This window comes from Podarcis cretensis, assembly GCF_951804945.1.
Source record: "Podarcis cretensis genome assembly, chromosome: 6".
In the NCBI taxonomy this organism is placed as follows: Eukaryota; Metazoa; Chordata; class Lepidosauria; order Squamata; family Lacertidae; genus Podarcis; species Podarcis cretensis.
This window is the reverse complement of record NC_137175.1, coordinates 34,473,143-34,498,537: the sequence shown is the minus strand read 5'-3', so window position 1 is coordinate 34,498,537 and position 25,395 is coordinate 34,473,143. Positions and strand designations below refer to the sequence as shown.

Genomic DNA, 25,395 nt, shown 5'->3' with positions numbered 1-25,395 from the left:
GTATCCAACCTGATGGGAAGCCTGGAAAGGGAATGCTTCTAGACCATTGTGATATTTCCCCTGAGCTCAAATGTACGGTATATTGATGTTGTACTAGTTAACCTGGAGGTCAAAGGTGGAAGATACCAACTCCATCTTATTTATCCTCCAAAGGCTCAGTGACACAGACCAGGTATATGCCATATGTTGAGCATATACTCGTAAAATAAAGTATGCAATGAAACAAGTCTATCAATTGAATGGTATGAAAGTTCACTCCTTTTCATTAGCACTGCAGTGAAGTGGAAGTGTGTGAAGTTTTATAGAATAGCACAGCTCTTCTTGAAAGACACCCCCCCCAAAGTACAATTGTAAAAGAGAAAATGCAGGTGTGGTATGAGCTGCCCTATTGAGAATGGAAATAACTATCAACAGCAGCTGTCTCTCTATTAAGTATGAATCAGTTAATCATTAGGAAGTTGATGGGAGTTTGGCTGCTTTTCAGGATTTTAATACAATAGACATTAATTAGTATTAGGCACATTTCATTCCTAACTCATGAGAGTCAAATAATTTACATACATACCTGCCCACACATCCAGCCTGCTGTTCCAGAACTAATGTGTAGGAATTGCAGCCTGTACCAGAGGAAGTTGCAGTACCTTCTCAGTAGTCATGCCCACCCTGTGGAATGCTCAAAGATGTTAAAGAGATAAAAAATTATATGACCTTCCATAGACATCTGAAGGAAGCCCTGTATCAGGACGCTTTTAATGTGTGATGTTCTGTTGTGTTGTTGCTGTTGTTTCTTTATATCATTTTGAAAGCCACCCAGAGTTGCTGGGGCAACCTAGTCAGATGGGCTAGGTACAAAAAAATAAATTATTACCATATTATTATTATATACCAGTCCACGTATATGGTTTAGAATAGCTACAAAGTGCCATCATGAATCCGACAATCTTGTACTGATTACTGAATTCAGACTGCCATGTGGACATTCTACCAAGACGCCTCTCATTGTCTTTCAGGCCCCAAGAATACAGTGTGGTGATGCAACTACTTTTAGTAAAGACTACAGCATCACGAATGGATTGGCAGGGATTTCAGACCACTTGGCTTGCAGAGCACCAAATTCATAACATAATCCAATGACTAACCTGTAAAAAAAAGGTTAGTCCACATTGCTGGGTGTCACATCTGGTTTCCTTGCTGCCACACACTTCACACACTGTGCAGAAATGTGTTTAGCTTGAAGTTGTTTGCAGTAGTGATGTTCGGATTTGATGGTGACTCCTATTTATCTGGTCTACTGTAAATTACACCCAATTCTGTGCATGCTTTTTGGTCCGCAAAGTTCCACTGTATTCACTGTGACATTCTTCCTCATAAGACTGCATAGGATGGCATTCTTAGTTACTTCAGTAGTTTACATGGTTATAAATTAGAACCTTATATTCTGCCTGTGTTTAAGTGATGGCTATTTTTCAGAAAGCAATTCTGGAACTAGAGGAAAGCATATCCCTCTTACTAAAACAACATGGTGTGTTCTGGTATTTGACTTATAGGAAGCACCTGCTTTGTATTCTCATTATTTCTGAAGTAATACTGTAAAATTTACTCCTTTTTAATAGATTTGTTTTGTTTTAATAGATTTGTTTTTAGATGAATCTCCTCACAGTATACCAATGCTCTATAATCATGGTCTTTAGTCCCTGTCCCCCCATAAAGTGGTCAATTTTTACTATAATTTGCTATATATGTGTATAACTTGGGGTGGGGGTGCAGTAATGTGCTGGCCCTCTGTAGAATCTATTTTTTTACCTCAAGCCCAGGAAATTGCTAGTCCTTTCTATAAACAGATTACTGTTTTTAGTACATGCACATTCTGTTCCTCTTTAGCCACTCACATTTAAAAGAAACTGGCTGTTTCTAAAAGTTGCCGTCTTTAAGTATGATCAAACTTGCGCATGTGCCCAAGTAGGGGGTTTTATTGGAGATGAATGAGAATATGTTCTCTGGGTTACCATCTTTTGCTTCTTCTTTCTTACCAGCTTTATAGATGAACTGAGCAAGAACTATGGTCTGAGGCTATCTTTTAGATATGGAAGATTAGCTGGCTTTGTAGCAGGCCATATGAACTTTTGGACCCAGTACTTTATTCAACAACGATGAAGGAGATTACCTTTAATGATTTATTGTATAGTAGCTGATCAAGAAAGATCTCTGAATTACAGCTGGATTCTTCTGCATTTAATTGCTATGTGGGATCTTCTACTCTAATCCCTTTATTTCCAGGACTTGAGAACCTACTACATGGCAATAAATCAGCACTCAGTACATTGCAGGCAAAGGGCTTTGCTTGTCTTCCTTTTATGGGAAATCACTGCAGTGTTTTTCATCATGTTTATATCTCAGCCTAGTGCCAATTCCCCCCTCCAAAAAATGTTTTACAGTCTCTCTTACAGGACATGAGCTTGCCGTCATACATTAGAATCAAAGACATTATCCCTGTCATAATCAGGCTTGTGCTTATAACAGTAAAGCAGAATGATAGATTACATGTGTGACCTTCCACATAGTACTGCACTGTGGAGTGATCCTGTTGAGGGTTCCAATCAGCCACGACCTCTTTCAGAATGCAGTACTCCATTCCATTCTCCTGCTTCCTTTATTTCCTGTTTTTTCTTCCCTCCATCAGCCGGCCATCATTTTGTGGCCACTGAGCATGCTCAGCCCTCTTTGGAATTCCCCCACAAGCCTGCTGAAAGCCTCCTTTTTTGAATGAATGGTGCCGTCTGAGCTGCCTAAACATCCACATTCATCCCTGAACTTCTGCCACAAAATGTTTTTAAAATAAGTAGTTGCTTTTTGTGGAAACTACCAAATATTTTGACAGTGTTGTTTGCATTTGTAATCAAAATGCATGTAGCTGACCTTTGTTCTAGCTGAGGCCAAGTATAGGAACAAGTCAGTCAGATCATGCAATGTTTCTTGTCATAAGGGTTTTCCTATGATTGAGACAGTCTGAGATTTGATGAAATATTTGCATAGGGCTATCTAGCACTTTAGGGACGCAGGTGGCGCTGTGGGTTAAAGCCTCAGCGCCTAGGACTTGCCGATCGAAAGGTCGGCGGTTCGAATCCCTGCGGCGGGGTGCGCTCCCGCTGCTCGGTCCCAGCGCCTGCCAACCTAGCAGTTCGAAAGCACCTCCGGGTGCAAGTAGATAAATAGGGACCGCTTACCAGCGGGAAGGTAAACGGCGTTTCCGTGTGCCAGATGCAGCTTTGTCACGCTGGCCACGTGACCCGGAAGTGTCTCCGGACAGCGCTGGCCCCTGGCCTCTTGAGTGAGATGGGCGCACAACCCCAGAGTCTGTCAAGACTGGCCCGTACGGGCAGGGGTACCTTTACCTTTACCTTTATCTAGCACTTTACTATCATTTTATTTAAAAGTAAGAAGCAATGCTAAAAGTACTTTTTCTGTATTGACTTGAAATGTTTCCTGAGACCTTTTGTGAGTACCATAGGAGGTGTTGGCTGGTACACTGGTGCCTGTAAGTGATGTGTTGGTGACCCCTGTACATAAGCTATTTTAACTTCAATTATCCTGCTTGGATCCCAGAGAAGAACCAGTGTTTCATTTGGGGAATATAAGTAACAGCACTCTCTAAATTTAAGCTATAGCTCTGAACTGAAAGTTCAGATTCAGGGAAAGAGAGTACAAAGAGATGAAAACAACCCCATAGAATTAGAGGGGAAGGGTTATATATTCACAACCCAGAGGCTATAAGGATCTAGCACATAATTAATCTCGACACAGTATGCAAGCATGTAGATTGTTTAGGTAGTGCGGAGAAAAAACAGAATAGAAAGACTTTGTTACTAAATCTACCTCCTTCCATGTTAAATTTTAGTAGAGATGCTAATAATAATAATAATAATAATAATAATAATAATAATTTATTACTTGCACTCTGCCCTTCCAACTGGATAGATGGGGACTAGAATGAAGGGAATCAGCTAGAGAGTTAGAGAGTTATTGCATTGGAAACAGACAATGGGGAAAAGGTGGGAGTCCATGGTTTTTTAGGATGATATATTTTAAAGCTGTGGGACGCGGGTGGCGCTGTGGGTTAAACCACAGAGCCTTGGACTTGCCGATCAGAAGGTCGGCGGTTCGAATCCCTGCGGTGGGGTGAACTCCCATTGCTTGGTCCCTGCTCCTGCCAACCTAGCAGTTCGAAAGCACATCAAAGTGCAAGTAGATAAATAGGTACCGCTCTGGCGGGAAGGTAAACAGCGTTTCTGTGCGCTGCTCTGGTTCACCAGAAGTGGCTTAGTCATGCTGGCCACATGACCTGGAAGCTGTACGCCAGCTCCCTCAGCCAATAAAGCGAGATGAGTGCTGCAACCCTAGAGTCGGTCACGACTGGACCTAATGGTCAGGGGTCCCTTTACCTTTACCTATTTTAAAGCTATAGGAAAGGAAGTTGTGAATGTGAGGTAGCTCATATCCCATAGTTAGTTTAGCTGACGCTTTGGACATCAAGAAGAAAATGATTAAGATTGTCAGGTGGAATAACCAGCATTAACACATCTTATACACATGGTTTAGGTTTCTTGGGACAATATAAGACACAACTATTCTGGGGGAGAAAATCATTAGAGGAAGGAGGGGCGGCAAAAATGCTATCACATGCCTGCTCCTGTTATAGTTCATAAATGTTGTGAGCAGGGATGCTGGTGAAGTTTCTGAGTGCAGCTGTGGGAACTCCTAAAAGCCCACCATAGGTACTTTAATATGACCTTGTCATGATAGAAGAGCCCTGATGAAATTTTTCACTGGCTCGGATTAAAATTCCTAGCTCTACATGCCTATCTGTTCTACCCTCCCCACCATTCTGTGATTCCCAGCACACACCCCTCTCGTCTTTTTAAGCAGCGACAGAGGTGAGTAACAAGTTATAGAAAAGGAAAGGGATTTTGTTTCCCTCCCTTCCCTCCAGGTTCTGATGCAATTGCAGATGGAATCTTTCTGGAAGTAATCTTTCTGAGCCTCTCAGATATTATAAAAAATAGTCGGATCTTTCCCCCCAGAAGACCTTAAATCAGCTCTAAGTTAATTCAAGGCAAGTTTCAGATAGCTTGCCGTCTTTAGTTGGGCTCTTCTTTGGGGACTCTTTTCAAAAAGTGGGTTATAATAATAATTTAGCAATGCTTCTGATGAATCCACTTTTTAAAAGCTTCATATCTTCTGTCTAACTTATGCCACCCATATTATGTTTTTACAGGACTAATGTGTGGCTATTGAAGTTTCCAGGAAGTACCGTATTTTTTGCTCTATAAGACTCACTTTTTCCCTCCTAAAAAGTAAGGGGAAATGCGTGTGCATCTTATGGAGCTAATGCAGGCTGCGCAGCTATCCCAGAAGCCAGAATAGCAAGAGGGATTGCTGCTTTCACTGAGTAGCGATCCCTCTTGCTGTTCTGGCTTCTGAGATTCAGAATATTTTTTCCCTTGTTTTCCTCCTCCAAAAACTAGATGCGTCTTGTGGTCTGATGCGTCTTATAGAGCAAAAAATACTACCTTCTGTAGGCTTGGGCACTGGGACTGATGAATGAGACATAACCAGTGTTTGATGCGTTATTAGTAATAAGATTATACACAGTCACAATGTTGATGTTCCTCCTAGTGATTTGGCATTCCTACTCGGATCACTGAAAGGAAGCACATGGAATTGTGAGTGTTGTTGGCTCAGTTACTTCAAGTGGTGGTAAAGCTGCTACTGTGGAAGAGTAGCAGTCAACATCACACAGTTCATAACTATGGGTCGGCTGATACATTGGGGAAAGGTTTAGGTTTGTAGTAGTTGAGTTGTAACCAGTGAAATTAGTGAGAAGGATGGTCTAGTAAGTTTTATGGGTGATACTGATTTCACAAAGTTTAAGACGCTCTAGATTGATTTCAGTTCCTTTTTGTCTACATTGTTTTCAGTTCCTTTCTGTTTAAAATATCAACTGCTCAAAAGGTTTGGACTTTAATTGACAACATGCAGTAGCCTAAACTGAACACTGGCATTAAAGGTTCAGTGTGTTCTAAATTATGCTATCTATTAGCTGTACTTTGTCTTTAAACACACAGTTCTCCTCTCCCCTACCCCGCCCCAGCTCTTTCTAGCAGAATCTAGCCACTGCTGATTATGAATCACTCCATTGTTCTTGGTATATTGACATAATGTTAGAAAAAAGAAGTAGTGTGTGGAATTTGGAGATCTTTAACTCCACTTTGATGTCAAGCTGGGCTACCTTCAAGTTCTTTTGTATTCTGATACGACCTCTCTTGTCATGAGGTAGGCTACTTGAATAATTTTGTTTGGGAACACAAGCAGTCATGGAAGAAAAAGCAGAAGTGCAAGGTATTTAAAGAAATGAATTAAGGTTGTTTTGAGATATGGGCCAATTATGCAAATAGGCATATTGGCAGCAAAGAGTTGCTTCATATGTATAAGAGACTAAAAGTAATGTGTGTGCTTATTCTTATATTCTAACTCCTTGCAAGAAGCTTTGCCTAAGAAAATAGGATTTAAAGCACCTGCTGTTCCCTTTTGTATCTTCAGCTGACTTGCTAATTCGTAGAAGTTGTACTTGAATATGATAGTTGCTCTACTAGTTTCTTAATCAGGTTTGGCAAAACTAAATCTTATCAGTTATCTGATTACTCTTTTCACACACACCTCCTGCAGCTGCAGTGTAATAAAAGGTTTTTCCTAAACATATTTATTCCTACCTTACTGTGGAACTTGAACTTGAACCTAAATTTCAGTCCCTTAACTAATCACATAAATTAGATTTTACATAATTCTGTAATGCAGAGCCAGGCATTTATACTCGGAAGAATACACAGTAAATTATCATTGTTAGCCAACATCCCTCTTGCATATTTTCCCAGTTAAGTACCTGTATGGATATTTGTTAAGCACAGTCATTATAATGCTAAGTGATATTTTCTCATTCTCAATTGTATTTTGACTTGGAGATTATTCAAGTGTTCTGAGAACTAAATAATTATCCCTGGTATTCTTGAGTGCTAATTTGCTAAAGGCAAACTTTATTTTAGGTTTGCTTTTGAATGCTGTTGGAATCCCAAAGAATAGTGCATAGATTGTGTAGGAGATACAAAATGTATCACACCCAAACCTATTTAGCATTAGCTTTGCAGCTTGTACTAATTAGCTTTTCAGTGTACTTGTTATACTTTCAGCACAAGTGAACCCAATGTATGATAGAGTTAAAAGGAAATTAGAGTTTGCTTAGGCACACCTATCTAGCAACATGTTCATTTTTACTTAGAATTCAAACTTTTAAGAGATTTTTAACTTTCTTCTCCACAAATTTTGACTGCCTGGCAGTGGCCTGAAAATGTGGGGGGAAAAACCTTGTTAAAGAAGAAGCCCTAAATCACACAAACATGCTAGAAAAACTAGTGGCTGGAACTTAGACCTTGCAAGCAAGCTGAGTTGTGCTCTGACCTCATACTTCGAAGCCATCTGGGCTTTAGGAACTTTCAGCTTTCTTTCTCCTACAAGTAGCAGCCCAAATCCCAAGTTGAAAGTGAATCTATGCCTTTGGCCTCCCTCCAGCATTCCTCACTGAGCAAGTAAGGATTTGGAATGTCAGAAAATAGCAAGAGGGGAGGGTAGATAGAAGTGTGTGAAGGCGTTCCTAACTTGGAGCATGGAACAAAACACAGTTTCATCTGGACTGCCCCTTTCTGTAGCAGCATTTGTTCCTTATTTGTACTTTCTCCCTAATGATGCAGCCCTGCTCCAGCAACAGAGATCTGCCTCGACAAGGCTGTGGATTTAAAAACTTTACTGCTAAGGCGTCTTCCTAGCTGGATAAACTAGTAATCTTTAGGCTTTTGCCAATTTTGTTACCGGATTTCGTGCCATCATCGGTTGTTTGGAAATAGTCTGGCTTTGCTGTGTGAAAGCTCTGAATAGCAGAAAATCTTTTGGAAGAACTGAAGGCAGGTTTCAGACCTGGCAGTGACATGCTCTAGCACTGTCCTCTGCCAGCAGAAGCTCCTGGGGGTCTCTCTTGTCATGTTTGTGGAGAACAGCCCACTGTGACATTTGTTTCTGCAGTCAACAGCCTGGTGCCTAGAAACTTGTAACTTTGAACACTGGCTAAAATACTATAATTGTCAAACTAGTTTCTTCTTGCTTTAGAAGGCACCACCCAGCTGCACATAGTGAGACAGAGGTGAAGAGTTGGATCTTGTTGCTACTGAGAGGTGACCTGTTGCCTTGCCACCACCCTGAATGGACCATGTCGTCCTTGTATACCAGGAGTAAGGAGTTTACTCGAAACAGAAAGTCTCAGTCTGATTCTCCCCCATCGTCTCCTTCCCCGATTGCAAAGACACTCAGAGTAAGCAAAGAGCTTTTCATTTCTGTGTTATATTGTAACTTGCTAAGGGCTGATTATGTTCACAGTGCCTTTCCCCACTTGAGTCGTTCTCTGTGATTCATTTTTCTTCTGAAGGTGTCCGTGTGAAATAAAGCCTTGGCAAAGCTTTTCTGTAGAAGGAGACTTCAACAGTATAGTTTTGCAGGGTCTTCTCATCTTGCTATAGTTACTGATTCAGGGATGATAAGCAAATCACTTGAATTTGCTTCCTATCTCTTCACAGTCAACAGGAACTGCATTTGCTGAATATTTTTACTAGGAGGGCATAGGCTTTGAAATGAAAATGAGGCAAAACCTGAACAGCTTGTTAAACTGCTGTGTGCTTCTTATATTTCACAATATTGCTAGCATTTTGAAGTTTGGACATCTGTCTTATCTGTAAAGGGCTGATGGAATATTATGACATGTAGTACTTTAAAGGTCCAGAAAATAGCCTTTTTGTGAGAGATACTGATGAAGTTGAGATATCCATAGTTCTAGGTGGCATTATTTTTCAAAGTGTCAAGAGTTCCTGTTTGTAAGAAAGTATTAAAACCTTCTGAACACAAATTCTTTGTGAGTTTTCCTGAATCACTCTTATTTCTTTTCTTTTTTTAATAAAAATGTAGCATGAGTCAATTTGAACATTCTTGCCATTTCTGATTACTTAATGGCACATAGAAACATTTCATACTTGTGTTGCCATGACCAGCAGAGACTTCATACAAATGCAAGTCTGATATTAACACTACTGTATCGTATTGTAGGTGAGAAATAGTAGGAAGATGATATAATAATCTAAAGCAGCTGCAATGAATATGTGCTATCAAAAAATCCAGATGTTTCTTTACATATCAGCAGTCAGCAAAGTGTAGGGAACTGGGTTAGCATTTATGGGAATTCATTTGCTACCTGAATAATGAGCCAGAGAAACTGGTGAATTTCCCCTTGTCTCTATTCCTTGTTTAGATTTCACTTTGATTTTAAAGCAAGCTGACTTTAGTGAGTCTGCATTATTAGTGGCAGACAATTAATTGTGATCTGGTACACTGAAAATTATCTTAGTATTTACCACGACATAAAAGCCTGTTAGATGCTCTTACGATTGTAACTTACTGTGCTTCCAAAGAAGAAAACTGGGAAGTAGCTATATATTTAAATTTAGTAACAGCTCTGCAGTACATCTTAGCTGTAACTAAACATAATGCTGACTACCTATTTTATGATGCATGTCTTAAAACTTGATGTGTAAGTGGGTCATTTTGAGAAAAAATTATAAGTAATTGCATAGCATTTTCATGCATTTGGAGCCACAAAGAACAAGATTAACTTCCTGAGAAACTATGGGATCAATGGCAACTTTAAAGATTTTGTTTAAAGTTGTAATGCACCTTTCTTAGTGCCATTCCTTATGTCAGGGGCTCATGTATTAATGGCTAAGCAAAGATCTTCTATTTTATTTATCATCCATGGCGATACCTGCTTAGCTTTCTCATCTCTTGCACTACTTCTTCACTTGAACCCACTTTTGCTGTGCTTCACATCTCTCATCCAGCTTCCCCACTCTCACTTTTGTTCTCCTTTGTGGCTCTTTAGGTGTCAGGAAGGGATTTGTGACCTCACTCATCCCTTTTCTGCAATTCCAGTTTGAGAAACACTGGGCGACAGGCATGTAAAGGCGCCATATAGAGAGAGAGCCTCCTTTCTGTACACTTGATTGCTTAATTGGGCAATTTTCCTCATCTGTCAATTAAACTGCTTATTAGGATCTATTGTTAAGCAATTAAATCACTCCTTCATACTCTGGAGAGCTCTTGTTGTACTGAAACAGTAAACAAGTTAATCAAGCTTCCATCACCTACACACCTTTCACTAGTTTTGTCTTATACAAGCACTAGTTCATTTCAAAAAAGTATGCCTCAAAATCCATGAAAGGCTTTTTTTTTTTGTATGTGGGACCGAAGCTTGTTCACTTAGGTAATTAGTATGCCCGTTGAGATAACTTTACATCTTCACAAAATAAACCTGTAATAGAAATCAATTGCATGCATATTCTGAACTGATTCAGTTTTCTTACAACTTCCAGCATTCTTCTTAGCTCTCTGCATGTGAGTCAGTCTCTCAGACAGTTGGCGTTTGCATGAAGTTATTGCTGTTCATGCAGCAGGGTAAAGTATACAGAAAGGGAAAAACAGGTTTTCCTCATGCTCTGACTGCCGTATTAGGAGATGTGTAGGAAGGTTCTTCTAGAGCTAATTGAGCCATCACGCTGATTTTCCTTTTGCTGGTCTTTCCCCGTGGTTTGACTTGTTTGCTTCAAATGAATCTTGACACTTTGCTCTGCTAGTGTTTCTTTGCAGTGCACCTGCTTTCTCTGACTATGTAGAGCTGGTGTATGTATAGTATTTTCTTTCAGCAGCATAATGGACTGCAGGGCATTTAGTTCCATTTTCCACTCCGTGATTGAAAGACTAGATATTAAATCATGAGCCTTGAAGATCTGAATTGTAGGGAGGTGACAGTTGGCTGGGAAGAGAAGCTAGCAAAAAGGATAGTTTGACCATACAAAGTGGGCATGAATGCTTGAATTAATTATCTCATATGTGTACTCCTATAATACATTATTAGGAAGAGAATAAAACTCTTATTGACAAATTGCGTGAACAGGATTCAAGTTGTTTTCTCACAAATGATATGCCATGGCAGTGGGAGATCAGATTGTTAACTTAGTTAAGTGTCTGTTAGTAGCTACTACCAAGGTGCCAAATTTGTTCTTAGTTGCCTCCCTGCAAAAGTAAAAGTAAAATCTTACTGTACTTTTTAAACCCTGAAACACTATTGTAAGGATGCAGGGGGGTGAACAACGACATCCTCTTTTAAGTTTCCCTTGCAGAAGGTTGCCCCACTGCAAAAGCAGAAGTGTGTCTCTAAATATTCCACAATCCAAAAATGCTTCTAAAGGAAAATATTTTAGAGAGGAAATGATACCAATGCATATGCATGTTTTTGCCCCCTCTTTATGTCTACTCTGTTTGCGTCTACTGATTCCCATGCCTCCTATTTGAACTTTAAAATTTAAAAAACAGTTTGAGGGATTGGTTAGAAGGCAGAAATTTGGTGCATGTATAGAGCGCTGAAAATGGCTTATTTGAGCAGCTTATCTTTGTACTAAATAGGTTAATAATTCTAAAATACAACTAATATTAATAATAACAGTAAACCACTAACAGTTCACGTTTCAGATACAGTGACTATTGGTAGATGAATCTTACACTGAATTTAAGTTGATATGAGCCTTTCAGATGGTATCCATGTGAGGTTTACATCTATATTAAATATGTTCAGGTGTAGCCATAGGAATCCTGTGGCCCTTGGATGTTGTTGGACTTCATCTCCTGTCATCCCTGATCATTGACTGTGCTGTCTGGGTCTGATAGGAACTGGAGTCATCCTGCCTGCCTGAATAGCTCAGTTAGTTAGAACGTGGTACTGATAATGCTGAGGTTGCAGGTTCAATCGCTGTATAGGACAGCTGCATATTCCTGCCTTGCAGGGGGTTGGACTAGATGATCCACAGGATCCCTTTCAACTCTATGGTTCTATGATTCTGTGATTCTATGAACATTATGAGGGCAACAAGTTTACTCCATCTGGATTATAGGGTTCTAGCTGTTCAAAATATTTGGACAGGACTTTGGTACTAGAATACCCAGATTCAAATCTTAGATGTAGATCTACATGTAGATGTAGAGATAACTCTCTACTGGGATGAAATACTCATGTTTTAATACTTATAATGGGAACAACAAGGTATTTTGAAAATCTGACTGTCAAGCTTTTGTAAAAGGACAGCATATTGCACATCTGTATATATTATTCATGACAATATATTAATCTTAAGCATATTAACCTTACCCCATTTTGATGCCCATTGTTTCAAATCACTGAAAACCTCCTTCATGAACCTATTCAGATTCAATATAATCATTTGAGAAATATCCAAAATACCTAAATAAGTTAAAACCCTGTTCACCAACAAAATGGCCAGTTAGCAAATAAGGTATTTCAGATTTTGATTAATTAATTGTATACCCTGACATTCTACCAAAACTATTTTTATTAAATAACGTTGCATTGAAGACTTTGTTTCCTTTGTTGCTCTCTGCCCTGTGCATCATGGCTCCAAGACAATTCCTTTTCTACTAGTATGGCCCATCCATAGAGTTCTTACTAATAGATAATGCAGAACTCATTTTTACTTATGGGTTTCCCCCCTCTTTAAGTCATTTTAAGGGAACAATTCTACAACTATAATTGACTTGACATAAGCCAGACCTAGACCTTCAGAGACTTAACATCAAAGTTCTGCACTGAGTTACAGAACAACTGTTAACATTCAAGACAGCCACTAAATAAATCTGGCACACATTTCCAGTATCCTACACTGCTGGAGGCCTGAAGCTCAGTAAGAAGCGTTAATGAATAGCCAACTTTTAGGACTGCCAGTTGTAAAGCTGAGTTTTGTTTGAAGTGCTTTTACACATCAGTTATCCCTTTTTTGTTTTTCATTTTTGTGTGTCATAAAGAAGTAATAAAGACTAACCAAATAGGTGCTGAGTGCATAGGGAAACTAGGCTCCATTGACTGACACTTCCTTTTGCTGTGCATCTCATGGCAAATTGAACCAGACTTGAAGGAATGCTTCTCTAGTGTCAATAGCAATCTGCCTTTAGTTCAGGAGGCAATTTCCAGCTGCTAGCACTGTATAGCAGAGGGCCTGGTTCTCATGATGTACATGGCTCTACCTCGGCTCTGAGCTGTGGGCACTTACTTAAAATGTGGTATACTCACAGTAGACTTATTGAAATCAATGAACCTAGACTCCCAGCCTGGCAGAGAATGGCCTTTGAACTTGTGTCCCCAAAGAACCAATCTGAGAGAGCATACAATGACTAAAATGTTGCACTCCAACAGTATAGTGGCCATCCTCATTAGATTTGAACAACCTTCCAGGAAATGTAAGTGTTTTTCTTTCTTCTGTAATAAAAAGATATATTCCAGTGGGTGGGATAAAAGAAGGTACATCCTTATAACTCTGAAGAGAGGCCCTGCATCTTCTGTGAATGCCTGCATTTTATTTCCTCTTGATACTGTTCTTCTGGAGAGCTTTAGATTTTATTGTCGGGTGGAATGTTTGCTCAACAGCATTTTTCTTTAAAGTGGTCAAGTAGGTAGGTTTCTGAATTCTGACCTTTTCTGAAGTTAAATAAAGTTCATCTTGATATTGTGTGTAGCGTTGTCTATCTTTAGGTTTGATGCTAATGAAGTGCAGCTGCACAGACCTTGAAGAGGCAGCTGGGGAAACTGAGGCAAAAGACAGAAATAATAAAACCTTTTAATACTCCAGTGTTTCGGTCCTACTTGAGTGCTGTATTGGAACCATGTGCTAGTCAGATGTAGATGCCAGTTAGAATTACAGAACTTACTTCAAATTAAACAAGTTCTGTTTCTGTTGTGAATACCATAAGCTCTTCAACTAGATGGTGAAACTGCCATTCATAACAACTAATCCTTTATGTTCTAGCAAAACCAAACCAAAACAACCATGGATTTTTCTGTTAAATCCATTGATTTATAGCTCCTGAAAAATCATGCTTTGTGTTAGACATATTGGGGTTATTCAAAGGTTGCTCAGTTACCCTGGGTTATTAATCACATGGATAGGATTGGAGATCCTTGTGCTAAGAGCTGAGAACACTGACTGGGTTTGAGAAATACATTGGGTGACCTTGGCTGTCCAGTACCTTGGCTTCTAAGTCCTCTGTCAAATCTCCAGTTTTTCACAGCATAGCTAACATAAAATGACTGCTTGTCATGCCCAGTAATCTTTGTCAGAATGGGCATCATTGTGCTCAGACTAGTAAATAGTAGTTAAGTTTTTACCCTTCAAAGATGGAGTTTAAAAGAGAACAGGGAGTGCAGTAATTGTTCATGGAACAAGGTATGCAGTCCTTATTGTACTAATAGTAGAGTGCAGTTGCATCCTATAACCCTTTCCTGTGCAGAGAGACAGAAAAGTTCCATGAAGATTTAATGCTAAGTTATGCCATCTGTTTTTTAACATTGGCACTGAATAAAAATCTTGTCCATTCATGCATATTTAAACTCTTCTTTTCAGCTTTTGTGAATAAAATTCATGGCCTATAAATCAGTCTTAAGTAAAATAGCATTCTTCTTGCCTAAAACAAGACAATTCATGGTCTGGGAGATTACTATAATGACATGGCTTCTGTGGACAAAGACCATCCTTCCCTGAAGTTTCCACCTCATCTTAGCTGCAGTTGGTTAAGCTTTGAGCTGGGATGAAAGTCTATTGTAGAAAAATTGCTCTATGTTTCAGCCAGTTTTGAACATGATAATTTTATAAGAGGAGGTTCAGCTACTTGGTCAAGAACAAGCTTGTTGGGTTATAGGCACGTGGCACTTCAGTGGATGTTACATACATAAGCAGGAGGGGAGAACAGGCCTGAAAATACATTTGCTTTTGTTTTGGAGCTTCGGGAACTTATCTGAAAATAGTCGCTTGAAGTGAATCATTAAGTTACTTTTCAACATGACTTAAAACTTTTCTGTGAGAAATAGAAGAAGACAGCTCGGTTGAAACTGTGAACCAAGTGGGCAAGTATTTTTGCACCTTCCAAAAGACCACCTTTGGTAACTTTTCAGTGAGTCAAAAGGGTGTAAAATTGTTCTGAGGGCAGAGAAGAGGGATCATCCTAAGGACCTAAGCCATCAATGAAGCAACAGAGCCAGTGTTCTCTGGGTTGCCAAAGTTCATGTGTAAGCAGTGAAATCTCAGTGCATCAAAATAGATTTTCTGGTCCAGGAGCAGAGAAGCAGGCTTAGTGTTCACCTATTGCTTACTGAATAAAGAGCGGCAGCTTAAATAAGATACTTGTCCGGTTCACCTATTGCTTACTGAATAAAGAGCGGCAGCTTAAATAAGATACTTGTCCAGATGACAGGCTATCAATCCTCACTGGATCGCTTCCAATATAATGTGTATCCCCATCCTCATTCTGTGGCTGTTAACTGGGTGAACAGACTCAGAATATAACAGTGGTTCCTTATTGACCTAAAAATGCATGTATAATGTAAACTACATCAGTTATGATACTATTCACCAGAAAAGCTCAAGAAAGTACAAGAAGCACTAGAATATCTCCTCAGATGCAGAATGTTATCATTCTTCCCAAAGCAGTTGAGAAAATAGTTTAGGTTTTTTTCTGTCCTGTCCATCGGTATGTATTTTTCAACCAGTGTTCCATCTTCTCATTAGTGTTACCTGGGTTTGTTTCACTGGTTATTTTGCTACTGGACATTTTTAAAGTTATGTATATGTACATTTTGAGTACAGTATAGTACCACTTATATATGCTGAACTCCCATCATCCCAGACCACTGACCATACTAGCTGGGACTGATAGAAACTGTGGTTCAGCAACTGTGGTTCAGCAACATCTGGAGGGCCAGAATTTAGCTACCTGGGCAGTAAGTGATTGGTGCATAGGTGTAGGCTCCAGATCACCTGTCTCCTTAGTCCAATGGGATCGCTTGGTTTACTGCAGTCCACCAATAGTTTCTTTGCTTGCCACCATAGTGGGGCACACAAGAAGCATAATTTCACTTGTTCAGAAGTGTGCCATTGTGTTTTCTCTTGCCCTTTCCATTCAGAGCTAAAACAATGTTGCTTTCCCCAGTGACATTGCTACACAGCTTAACCTTGCTGTGTGACACCATGGTGCTGTCGTGTTAGCTACATGATCCCTGATATGCTGGAAATATGTAGTTTGCAGGAAATAAACTTTAATGAATGGTGCTGAAGCAGTTTCCAGAAAGGACTGTGAACAGGACAAGATAAGCATGAAAACCTTGGAGGGGAAAAACATTTTTGGCGGGGGCGGGGAGTTCAGTCAACCATCAATCCATTGTTTGATTTTTTTTTAAAAAAACTTCATTTACTCATATAAGGGCAGTAATTAATACACAAAAATGCAAAATAGATTCTGCTATGCAGTCTAAGTAAGTCTTGTTTTCTGTTAGATCAGCCAGTTGGAGAGGAGCATAAATGTTGGAAACATTTTTGTTTGCAAAACATGTAAATATCATACTTTCCCTCCCCTTTCCTTCCTTTTGGGGTCAGATGTTGGCCACAGAAGAAAGCATTTGCAGCCAATTAAGCCAGTTTCTCTTTTGGCAGGAGACTTCAGCTGTTCATGCCTCAGTCTTTTAAAATTGCATTGCTGCAAAAGGAGCATGGTTTTAATTACATTTACGCCATCTGTAGAACCTTTTGAGTTTAAAAATAGGACTCTAATGTTCCATAATCCTGCATATATCTACAATCAAAATTCTATGCTTTTCCTGGCTCTTTACAATCCTTTTGTTGTCCAAATGCACAGAATAATTGCCAATACCTAACCCTGTTCTTCTACATTAAAAACAGAAATGAAGTATGTATGGTAAAAGAAAAAGCTATGCAGCAACTTATTTGCCCCTTTCTGTTTATTTTACTATCTGCTGCTACAGGTTCACAGTTAGGTCAGCTAAGCCCAATTTTATGAAGTTTTCTCTCAGGGTATTTCCACATGAGAATTAATTCTGGAAACGCATGCACATTGGGGTTTTTTGTTTCTTTGCACCATTCATATGACATCGGTGTCATCAAAATTCCATCTCTTCATCTTTAGTCATTTAATCCAAATTTATCCATTCTGTAAGAAATCTGGCAAGTATCATTGCTGGTGTGGAATCCTGTCAGCAGATTCGTTAATGGGTGATTTATCATGTGCGTGGTGGGTGGCTTCTACTGTCACAGGGCTGTGTGCATTTGCTCCTCACCTGAGCACAATCCTTTTCATTTACAGCAACACCTATAACTACTGATTGCTGCCTGTTTTGAATTACAACACCCCAGCTAGGAGGAGCTCATGTCTCCATTTTGTCCATTGTGAAACATGATAACCCAAGGCTTTGCTTTTTTTTACTCTTGCATGCTTCTTGGGATTCTTTGGGCTTTTTGTTAAAGGTGTGCATGCACAAGTGAAGAAAGACTTATGTATGTGCCCAGAATAGGGAAAGGGGGAGGAGTGATTGAGGTGAAGGACAAGAAACAGAAAGTGGATGCCCATATTCAAGGTATTTCATGGGCATACATGGATTGGGGGGCAGGGATGGAGGCCATCAATAACCTGTCTTGCAGGGCAGAAAGAACAGTGAAAGTGTCCCTGCCTCCACTTAAAAAACAAACCCAAGCATATGAGATTATTGTCTTTATCAGGGGTCAGCAAGGCTTACTGGCCATGGGCCGGGTCACTCCAGTGGAGATCATCCGTGGGCTGGACCGGCACAGCGTGACACTGCAAATCGCATCTGCACATGTCTGCGGTGCCCCGGAAATCACTTCTGTGCATGCCCAGACACTGGAAATGATTTCCAGTATCTACGGGTGTGCAAATTCGATTTCCGGCACCACTCGGTGTGTCCCTGCGCCCCTCTACGCCAGTTTAGCGCAGTACATGGGGGACTCACTCAGCGGGTGGCTCGGTTTGGAGGCGGTTCATGGGTCAGTAAAATGGTCTTCGTGGGCTGCATGTTGCCGACCCCTGGTCTTTATGATGTAATTCTAATTTCTAAAATTCACATAAAGTGTAGTTTGCACATATGTCTATTTATGTAGTACATTTTACCTAAGTTTATTCAAGAGAGAGAGAGAAATTGAGCTCCATACATGTTGTTTATATAGGGTGGTATTCATATCAGTTGCTCTTGCTGGGATTTGTTAAATGTGAGTTTCTTCAAGAAGTAGGAAATGAGTTTCTTTTCTCATCTCAAGAGGGGAAAAAAACATTTGCCAATCATTTTTTCCTCTCTTCCAAGAAAGCTTGTAGCCAGTTGTGCTGGCCTCATGATGTGAACTGCTTAGGAACCTTGAATAAAATGTAGCCATTACCAACAGCTGCAGTAATGTCAAGAGTTGGCTTTGCTTTCTAAATAAATTCGTAACACAGCTGCTCAGAGAAAGTTCGCTTTTGTCCCAACCTTAGTTTTCATGCAATCTTGGTTTATGTGGGATACAAATAGGCCAAGCGTGTCCAAGGATTCCAAGTACTGGAAAAGGTCTAAGCTTTCCAAGGAGCAACATCTGAAATGTCAGATCACTTCCTGTAACTTGTTAAGTTTTTATTCACTTGGGTAACTCGACAATGCATCAGTTACAAGTCCCACTGCTTCAGTGGAACTTGCTTCCAAGAAAGTGTGGTTAGAATTACATCCTTTAGCTTAAATTTTTTTTATTATTATTATTATTATTACATTCTGTTTCCTGGGTTCTGCCTGGTCTTATTTTACCTTTTACATACACCATGTCTGAACTGGTAGAATGTCATTTTATGACATAAAATTGTCATTTTATCCCCACAGTGCTTTCACTTAGAATGCTCAGAAATTGGACAAAGGTCCGGTGCGATTCTGTTGGGATAAAGATTCCATATATTGTCTCAGTTAGACATCATTGAAATTGCAGGTTATGGTTTTCATTTTGCTGGAAGCGATTCATACATGACACACTTTTATTTGAATACATGGTGTACTTCACTAAAATTTGTACGAAACAGTCCTCCCCTCGCCCACAAATCGGCAATGTAACACGCATGTATGTATTTCTATCATATACATCCCTGTTTCTCCTCTCTCGCCTGTTTGAAGAGTTTCTTCATGTTCTAAAACATAAATATTTAGGTTGTAGTACTTGCTAATCTTAAAATATAGTGGATTAGGTCTACAAATTTGACTTAGTATGAAAAGCTGTCATTAAAAGAGATTAGCAGATGAATATGCAATGTGCTAAATGAATTTTGACATGAGTGACTTTTTTGCAGTCTTCAGACCGGGAAAGTGGTGATAAATGAATACTTCGGACCAATAAGTAGACAATAGGAAGCAGGCTTCTGTACTACAGTGTGAATTTCTAGGAAGCAAATTACTTCCTAGAATTTGGGGTCTTTCAGAACTAATTGCTAGTTAAAATAAATACAATCTTTAGAAGTGCCTGTAAAACTAGATTTAACTTCTAAATTAGGAGTATTTTATGATGGTCCTGAGAGTTACTATGGCCCAGTATGGACGAATGGTGATACTGAACTTAGGATATCTGGTTCAAACAGCTTTTTCGGTCAGACTCGTGAGGAAACCATGAGCAAGTTGTGCCTCGGCTTCAAATTTCCCAGTATGCAAAATAGAAAAAATAATGACCCGCCTCAGAGAAGAGTACAGTATTTATTATTTTATTGTTTAAATTTGTCTTTTGCTTTTCCCTATGAATGTGCTCAAAGCTGCTCACAACAGAACAGCAAAAATGTTATTTAATGTGTCATTATAGCAATCAAATACTAAATTATTTCAAAATGTAACAACACTCTAACAAATAAGTCAAGTGAATGCATCAGGCTGTGTTCACAAATCTCAGCATTGTGGTTGTGGGAATGTAAACCAAGAAGACGAAACCAAGGTTCACCCCTTCCCTTCCCGAGTTCTAATGGAATTATTCAATTAAGATTTGGATCATGCTCTCACATGGAACCTAATCAATCACAAACCTCTATTAACATTAGACTAATAAATATGTAAACTCACAGACCTAAGTAACAAGGGAAACAAGCTATTTATAGGCATTGCTAAGTATTCTGAGTATAGTGCTTCCAGAGTATAATCAATGGGACACTAAAGATGCTAGTTTGACAACTCTAACCTTTTGATCAGATGCAAGTCTGATAGCCGTGATGGATGCTTCTGCACTCACAACAACTCATTTCCGAACAGTATAAATATATTTCCCCATCTGTCAAGTCACAAAACTGCTATTACACAAACATTTCAAACCCTTTCACCAAATCCTTTGGAACCCTGGATGCCATGTGTAGAAGTTGCTGCTTCTGACACAGTTTTGTTTTTCTCATCTTTGGACAGGTTCTGAGGCACACACTTCTTCTGTAAGCTTTGATATTGTAGCCCTGTTTATGGAAGATTGTCAGGATTTATGTTTTTATTCTGTTTTTAGATATGTTGCAAGCCAGCCAGATGGGTGGGGTATTATTATTATTATTATTATTATTATTATTATTATTATTATTATTATTATTAAAAATAGTGTGTATGTCTAGTTATGAATGTTCCACTCACCCTTATTGTGTGGATTACTTGGATGAATATGAATCCACTTATTGCATTTATCCATGTAAGGATGATGAGAGCTCATCTTCATGAAATGGCTTTAATTCACAATACATGCAATTCTTCAGAACAGAACTTCACATATATCAGTTTTTATATATCACATATATTAACACACACACACACACACACACACACACACTCACACACACTCACACACTTTAGTGTAGGACAGTAATAAAGGTCCCCTTCATGTAAACTGTGTGTAAAAAAATTATGGAGATTGTATGTATATTTACAACAGGATTTTCCCTTAGCCTTGAATGTTTTTCAATTTATTTAAGTTGGTTCAAATGAACCTATAGACAAGGTGCAGCAATTTCACACCATTGGATTTATGGTGCAGTCACTTGTCAATCGCGTTCACCCAATTGTCAGGCTTCAGTAGCTGTTAACACTGGTATCTTTGTTTTGTTGCTAATTGTGTTTTCTTTTTTCTCCCTCTTATAGCATGAGAGGCTTTCCAGGTAAGCTATTCAGAATGTCTGCTTTTCTTAAAGCATACATTTCTATATGTTTCTTCCCAGCATTTTTCTCTAAACTGCTTATGAAGTTAGAATCAGGAATCCTGATAACCTGTCAGTGACTTAGTAGGCACCCCTTACATAATATGAACTCGCTTTCCTTTCCCCAAACCAAGTTTGTTGTAACAGTGATCAGCAAAAGAATATAAATGTTTTTCTATTTACTTGAAGATTCCGCCCCCTTTATCTTTCCCACACATTTGAGTTAGAGGAAAGTATTTATTGGGGAACACTTTTTTGTCACATATAATAGGGTATCTCTCTGCAACTCTCCTTTGAAAAATAGTGATTGAGAATGATACAGGTCTGTAAGTGGTCTTAAAGTGAGTGAAGCTGTTTTTATATCATGTTTGATGCCAGGTTGGACGCAGCAAGTTCAAGTACTGGCACCAGCGATGCCTACGGGGACCGTCCCTCTGGTCGCAGTGCCTACACCAGAAGAGAGAATCGCATGGCTGCCCTCAGCAGCAGGACAGAGGATGACAGTAGCAAGGATTATAAAAGAGTGAGTAATTGAAATGGACAGGCCTTCAGGCCTTCTTTCTTCCCCACCTCCACCCCTCATTAATCAAATAAGCAGCAATTTCACGTAAAGCTAGACTCTGTTGGAAAAGAAGAGAAAAACAATAAAAATATATATGCAGAAATGACAATACAGCATAGTCCCAACAAAGAGCCTGCTAAAGACAAATAAGCATCCACTGAGAGAGCAAGTTGAATGAGGAGAATTAAGAGCATTCAACAGGACTTGGCACTGGTGCATTTGTGTTTCTACCCACTGCCTCTTCCATAGGTGTGCTGAGCAGCCTTGGGCAGGTCACCAATATTTCGCGTCTGTAAAATGTGGATTTGTTGCACTGTAAAACTTGAGATGTCATACAGATCTCTGGAAAGACATCCAACTTTCTGAATAGTTCACTTGGAAGATCACCATTATTTCAGCTGCTAAAATATGTTCTGCCGTTTTGCATGTTACAGAGCAGAAAGTGCACAGTGCCACCTGGTGCAATTGCTTGTTGAGTTGGTGCTGGGGCAGGAACGGATTTGCTTCTATTTGTAGCAGTTTCCACACAAGATCTGCTTTAATGTTAGTAGTAATAGTTGAAAGGCAGTAGGAGTGACCTGAACGGAGTGCTGTGCATCACTTCAGATTAGGATTCATTGAGTTAACGGAGTAGTGGCATTCACACGTTTTGGGGACCCTTTCCTTGGTGGATTTGCCTACATGGAATCCTTGTGCGTGGCATATTTTCAGATTCTTCTATGGAGCGCTATTGGAGCTTGCTTTCATTTCACATGAACGGAAAGGATGTACTCTGGAATAATGATTAGATCTCTCTTGAGGCCAGGCAGGATCAGTTGTTCAGCTTCTTTTAGGGAAACCTGTTTGCCATTACCAGTCTTCTAATTCAGAAATACCTGATAAGTTTCCAAGGAGCACTAGGGTTCCCCTGGAAGAGAGTTGATGTTTTTAAAGTAAATATATGCAGGAGTTTGCATGAGATTTTTTCTGCATTGTTTGTTTAACTTCCTATTCTACAATAAATAGGAGAAGATACCTGATGATAATGAGTTACAGTTAATACGGCTGCGGTAAAATCTGGTCTCCAGGGTCTGAAAGCAGCAGGACGGGCATCTATTTAATTGCATTATATGACTGTTGATGTTTCAGTAGATGATACTGTGAGTTAACTCCACTTCTCTTTTTTTCTATCCAGCTCTATGAAAGTGCCCTGTCTGAAAATCAAAAGCTGAAATCAAAACTGCAAGATGCTCAGTTGGAGCTCGTTGATATCAAGACAAAAATTGACAAAATAGCCCAGGTGAAGAGACCTAGGAAACAAGGGATGTACTGGGATTGCAGCCAGATGGAAACAAATGTTTGGCCCTGGTGATAAGGAGTTAATAGCATTTGAGGAGGGCTATCACTGCTTCTCAGACAAATGATAAAATAGAAGCAGTTGTGCTGTAATGTTATATCACTTGGTTTCTTAAGAATTCTGATTTTATTTGGAAAGGATTTCTTTGTAATACTTTCTACTTTTGTGATAACTTTGGTTTTTCATTTCAATAGCAGAAGCAAGAAAAAACCTCTGACCGTTCGAGTATGCTTGAGATGGAAAAGAGGGTATGTGTTTCTGCTTTTTGGTGTCCACTTACTTAAAACTTAGCATGGTTTTAGAATGCATACTCATTTTAAAAGAGAAATATCACTACAGGAAGCTGATTCTGTTCCTCCTTCAAGAATCCTTGGGTAATCCTGATCTCCTTGGCTTCTCATACTTGTTTACAGCATTTTTGTTAACTATAAAACTGTTCATTTCGGCATCCTGGCATAATAAAATACACGGTTTGATAAATCACCACTAATGAAGCCCAGAACTTACTGTTCTAGCATGGCTGTTGATGTCATATAGTTGATTAGAGACGTTCCATTGATTGTGGTTATATTTTGAAAACATGAGATCAAATAGAGTCAAATTTTATCATAAGTTATCAAAATACGCTAACTCATTGTGTTACAATTATTTAAAATGTGCAAGTTTCTTACAAAGATGAGTACCAAAAATACTTAAATTCCAGCAAAGTTTAAATCTAAAGATGAACACATAACAAGCTTAGTATGTAAGCATATTATGTTTGTGCTACTGAATTCCCTTTATCCAATACAAAGCTCTGTTTCTTCTTGGGCTTATTGGCATGTAAGTTCTTAAAATACCTTCCAAATACTTTCCTTGGAAAACAGTAAATCGTTTGTGGTTTCAGGGCCCCGTTTTGATTTTGTTTATTATTTGCTTGTTTTTCCCCTGAAAATATTGCATTTGGGTTTTGCTTTTTTTAACGGAGACCCTAAAACAGAGCTTTGTAAGATGTAGGATGAAAGGTACAATTGAAGTTGGAGTTCTTGGTGGCCCATAGTGAAAGCAGCACTCACCTGGCTTCTGGTTGCATGCATTGCTGCTGCAAACTGAGAGGGAGGTGGCAACAAAGCCAACAGGAGCATTGGGTTGGCTTCGTTGGTGTGTTTGCACTGGACCAACCTTACAATCACCTCCCCACTCTCGGTACTTAGCAGCAAAGTGGATCAGGTGTGCTACTGCCTTGAAAGCAATTGCCCCTTGTTATTATCCACCAACAACTGGTATTCAGTGCCTCTTGCCTTGGAACATAGAGGTTTCCTGTAGCCATCTTGGCTCAATGCCATTGATTCTCGGCTTCTTGTCTAACGCTTTCCAGTATGGTGTGTGTGTTCTTTTTAAAGAGGTTTTTTCTTTGCACATCTGTTCCCCTATCCCTGGTGCAGAGGTTGGAGATGAGCTGTGGGAACACACCAAGAAGAGGTTTTTTGACATTGTTTGTTCTTAGTGTAGGTCTTGAGATGTTTGACAACCTTATTAATGCTATTAATGATACATTTTTCTTCACTGAAGGAAATACAGCCATAGCGTACATTTTCATGTAGAAAAATTACACAAAAAATGGTAATTGTGAAAATATTTTTTAAACAGGAGAAACGAGCTCTGGAGCGGAAGCTCTCAGAAATGGAAGAGGAGATGAAGGTATGAACAATTCTTCATTTATTTTCTGCCTTCTGTACATAGTAGCATAATTTTGGATTGTCACGTGACTCTGCTGGGGTTTTTTGCTGCAACAGATTAACAGGTGCCCCTCAGAAAATATTAGAATAGTGTAAGTCATTGTTAAAATGTTGGTCTTAGATTAACCATTCATGCATGCACACCACTACTAGCTATTGGGAATTTATTTATTCATAAAAATATTTATAAGCCGCCTTTCATCCCTACAGGGCTCTCATGATGGTATTCAAAAACAAAAACAGATTTAGGCTATAAACCAGATTAAGAACAGATAAGAAAACACATTAAAACCTCTGCATACTAAAAATTCAGAGCCATGCAGAATGGAAACCGTTTTACTGCCCCCCTGAAAATAAGTAGAGAGAAGCCATTTTTACCTCCCTTGGGTGAGAGGACCACCATTTCGTTACTGCCACAAAAAAGGCCCTGTCTCCTATAGCCACCTCTTTAGGCAGTGGAACCATGCTGCAGGGCATTAGAAGATGACTGTACACTCCTATGGGAAGAGATGGCTTTTCAGATATCCTGGCCTCAAGTCATCTAAGGATTT

The 25,395-nt window shown here is 39.3% G+C and overlaps 1 protein-coding gene across 9 annotated transcripts in view; it reads left to right on the top strand.

Annotated features, from left to right (window-relative positions):
* PPP1R12B (protein phosphatase 1 regulatory subunit 12B) overlaps positions 1–25,395 on the top strand; it is a 108,897-nt gene that overhangs the window by 64,927 nt on the left and 18,575 nt on the right. For 5 of the 9 annotated variants that reach the window (XM_079978998.1, XM_079978997.1, XM_079979004.1 and 2 more), the window contains 5 exons: positions 21,173–21,189; positions 21,607–21,751; positions 22,965–23,069; positions 23,321–23,374; positions 24,756–24,806. In XM_079978998.1, coding sequence (XP_079835124.1) covers positions 21,173–21,189; positions 21,607–21,751; positions 22,965–23,069; positions 23,321–23,374; positions 24,756–24,806 — 372 coding nt within the window. Of the gene's footprint in view, positions 1–8,211; positions 8,374–21,172; positions 21,190–21,606; positions 21,752–22,964; positions 23,070–23,320; positions 23,375–24,755; positions 24,807–25,395 lie in introns of those variants that run through there. The other 4 variants (XM_079979000.1, XM_079978999.1, XM_079979002.1 and 1 more) reach the window with 2 other exon arrangements.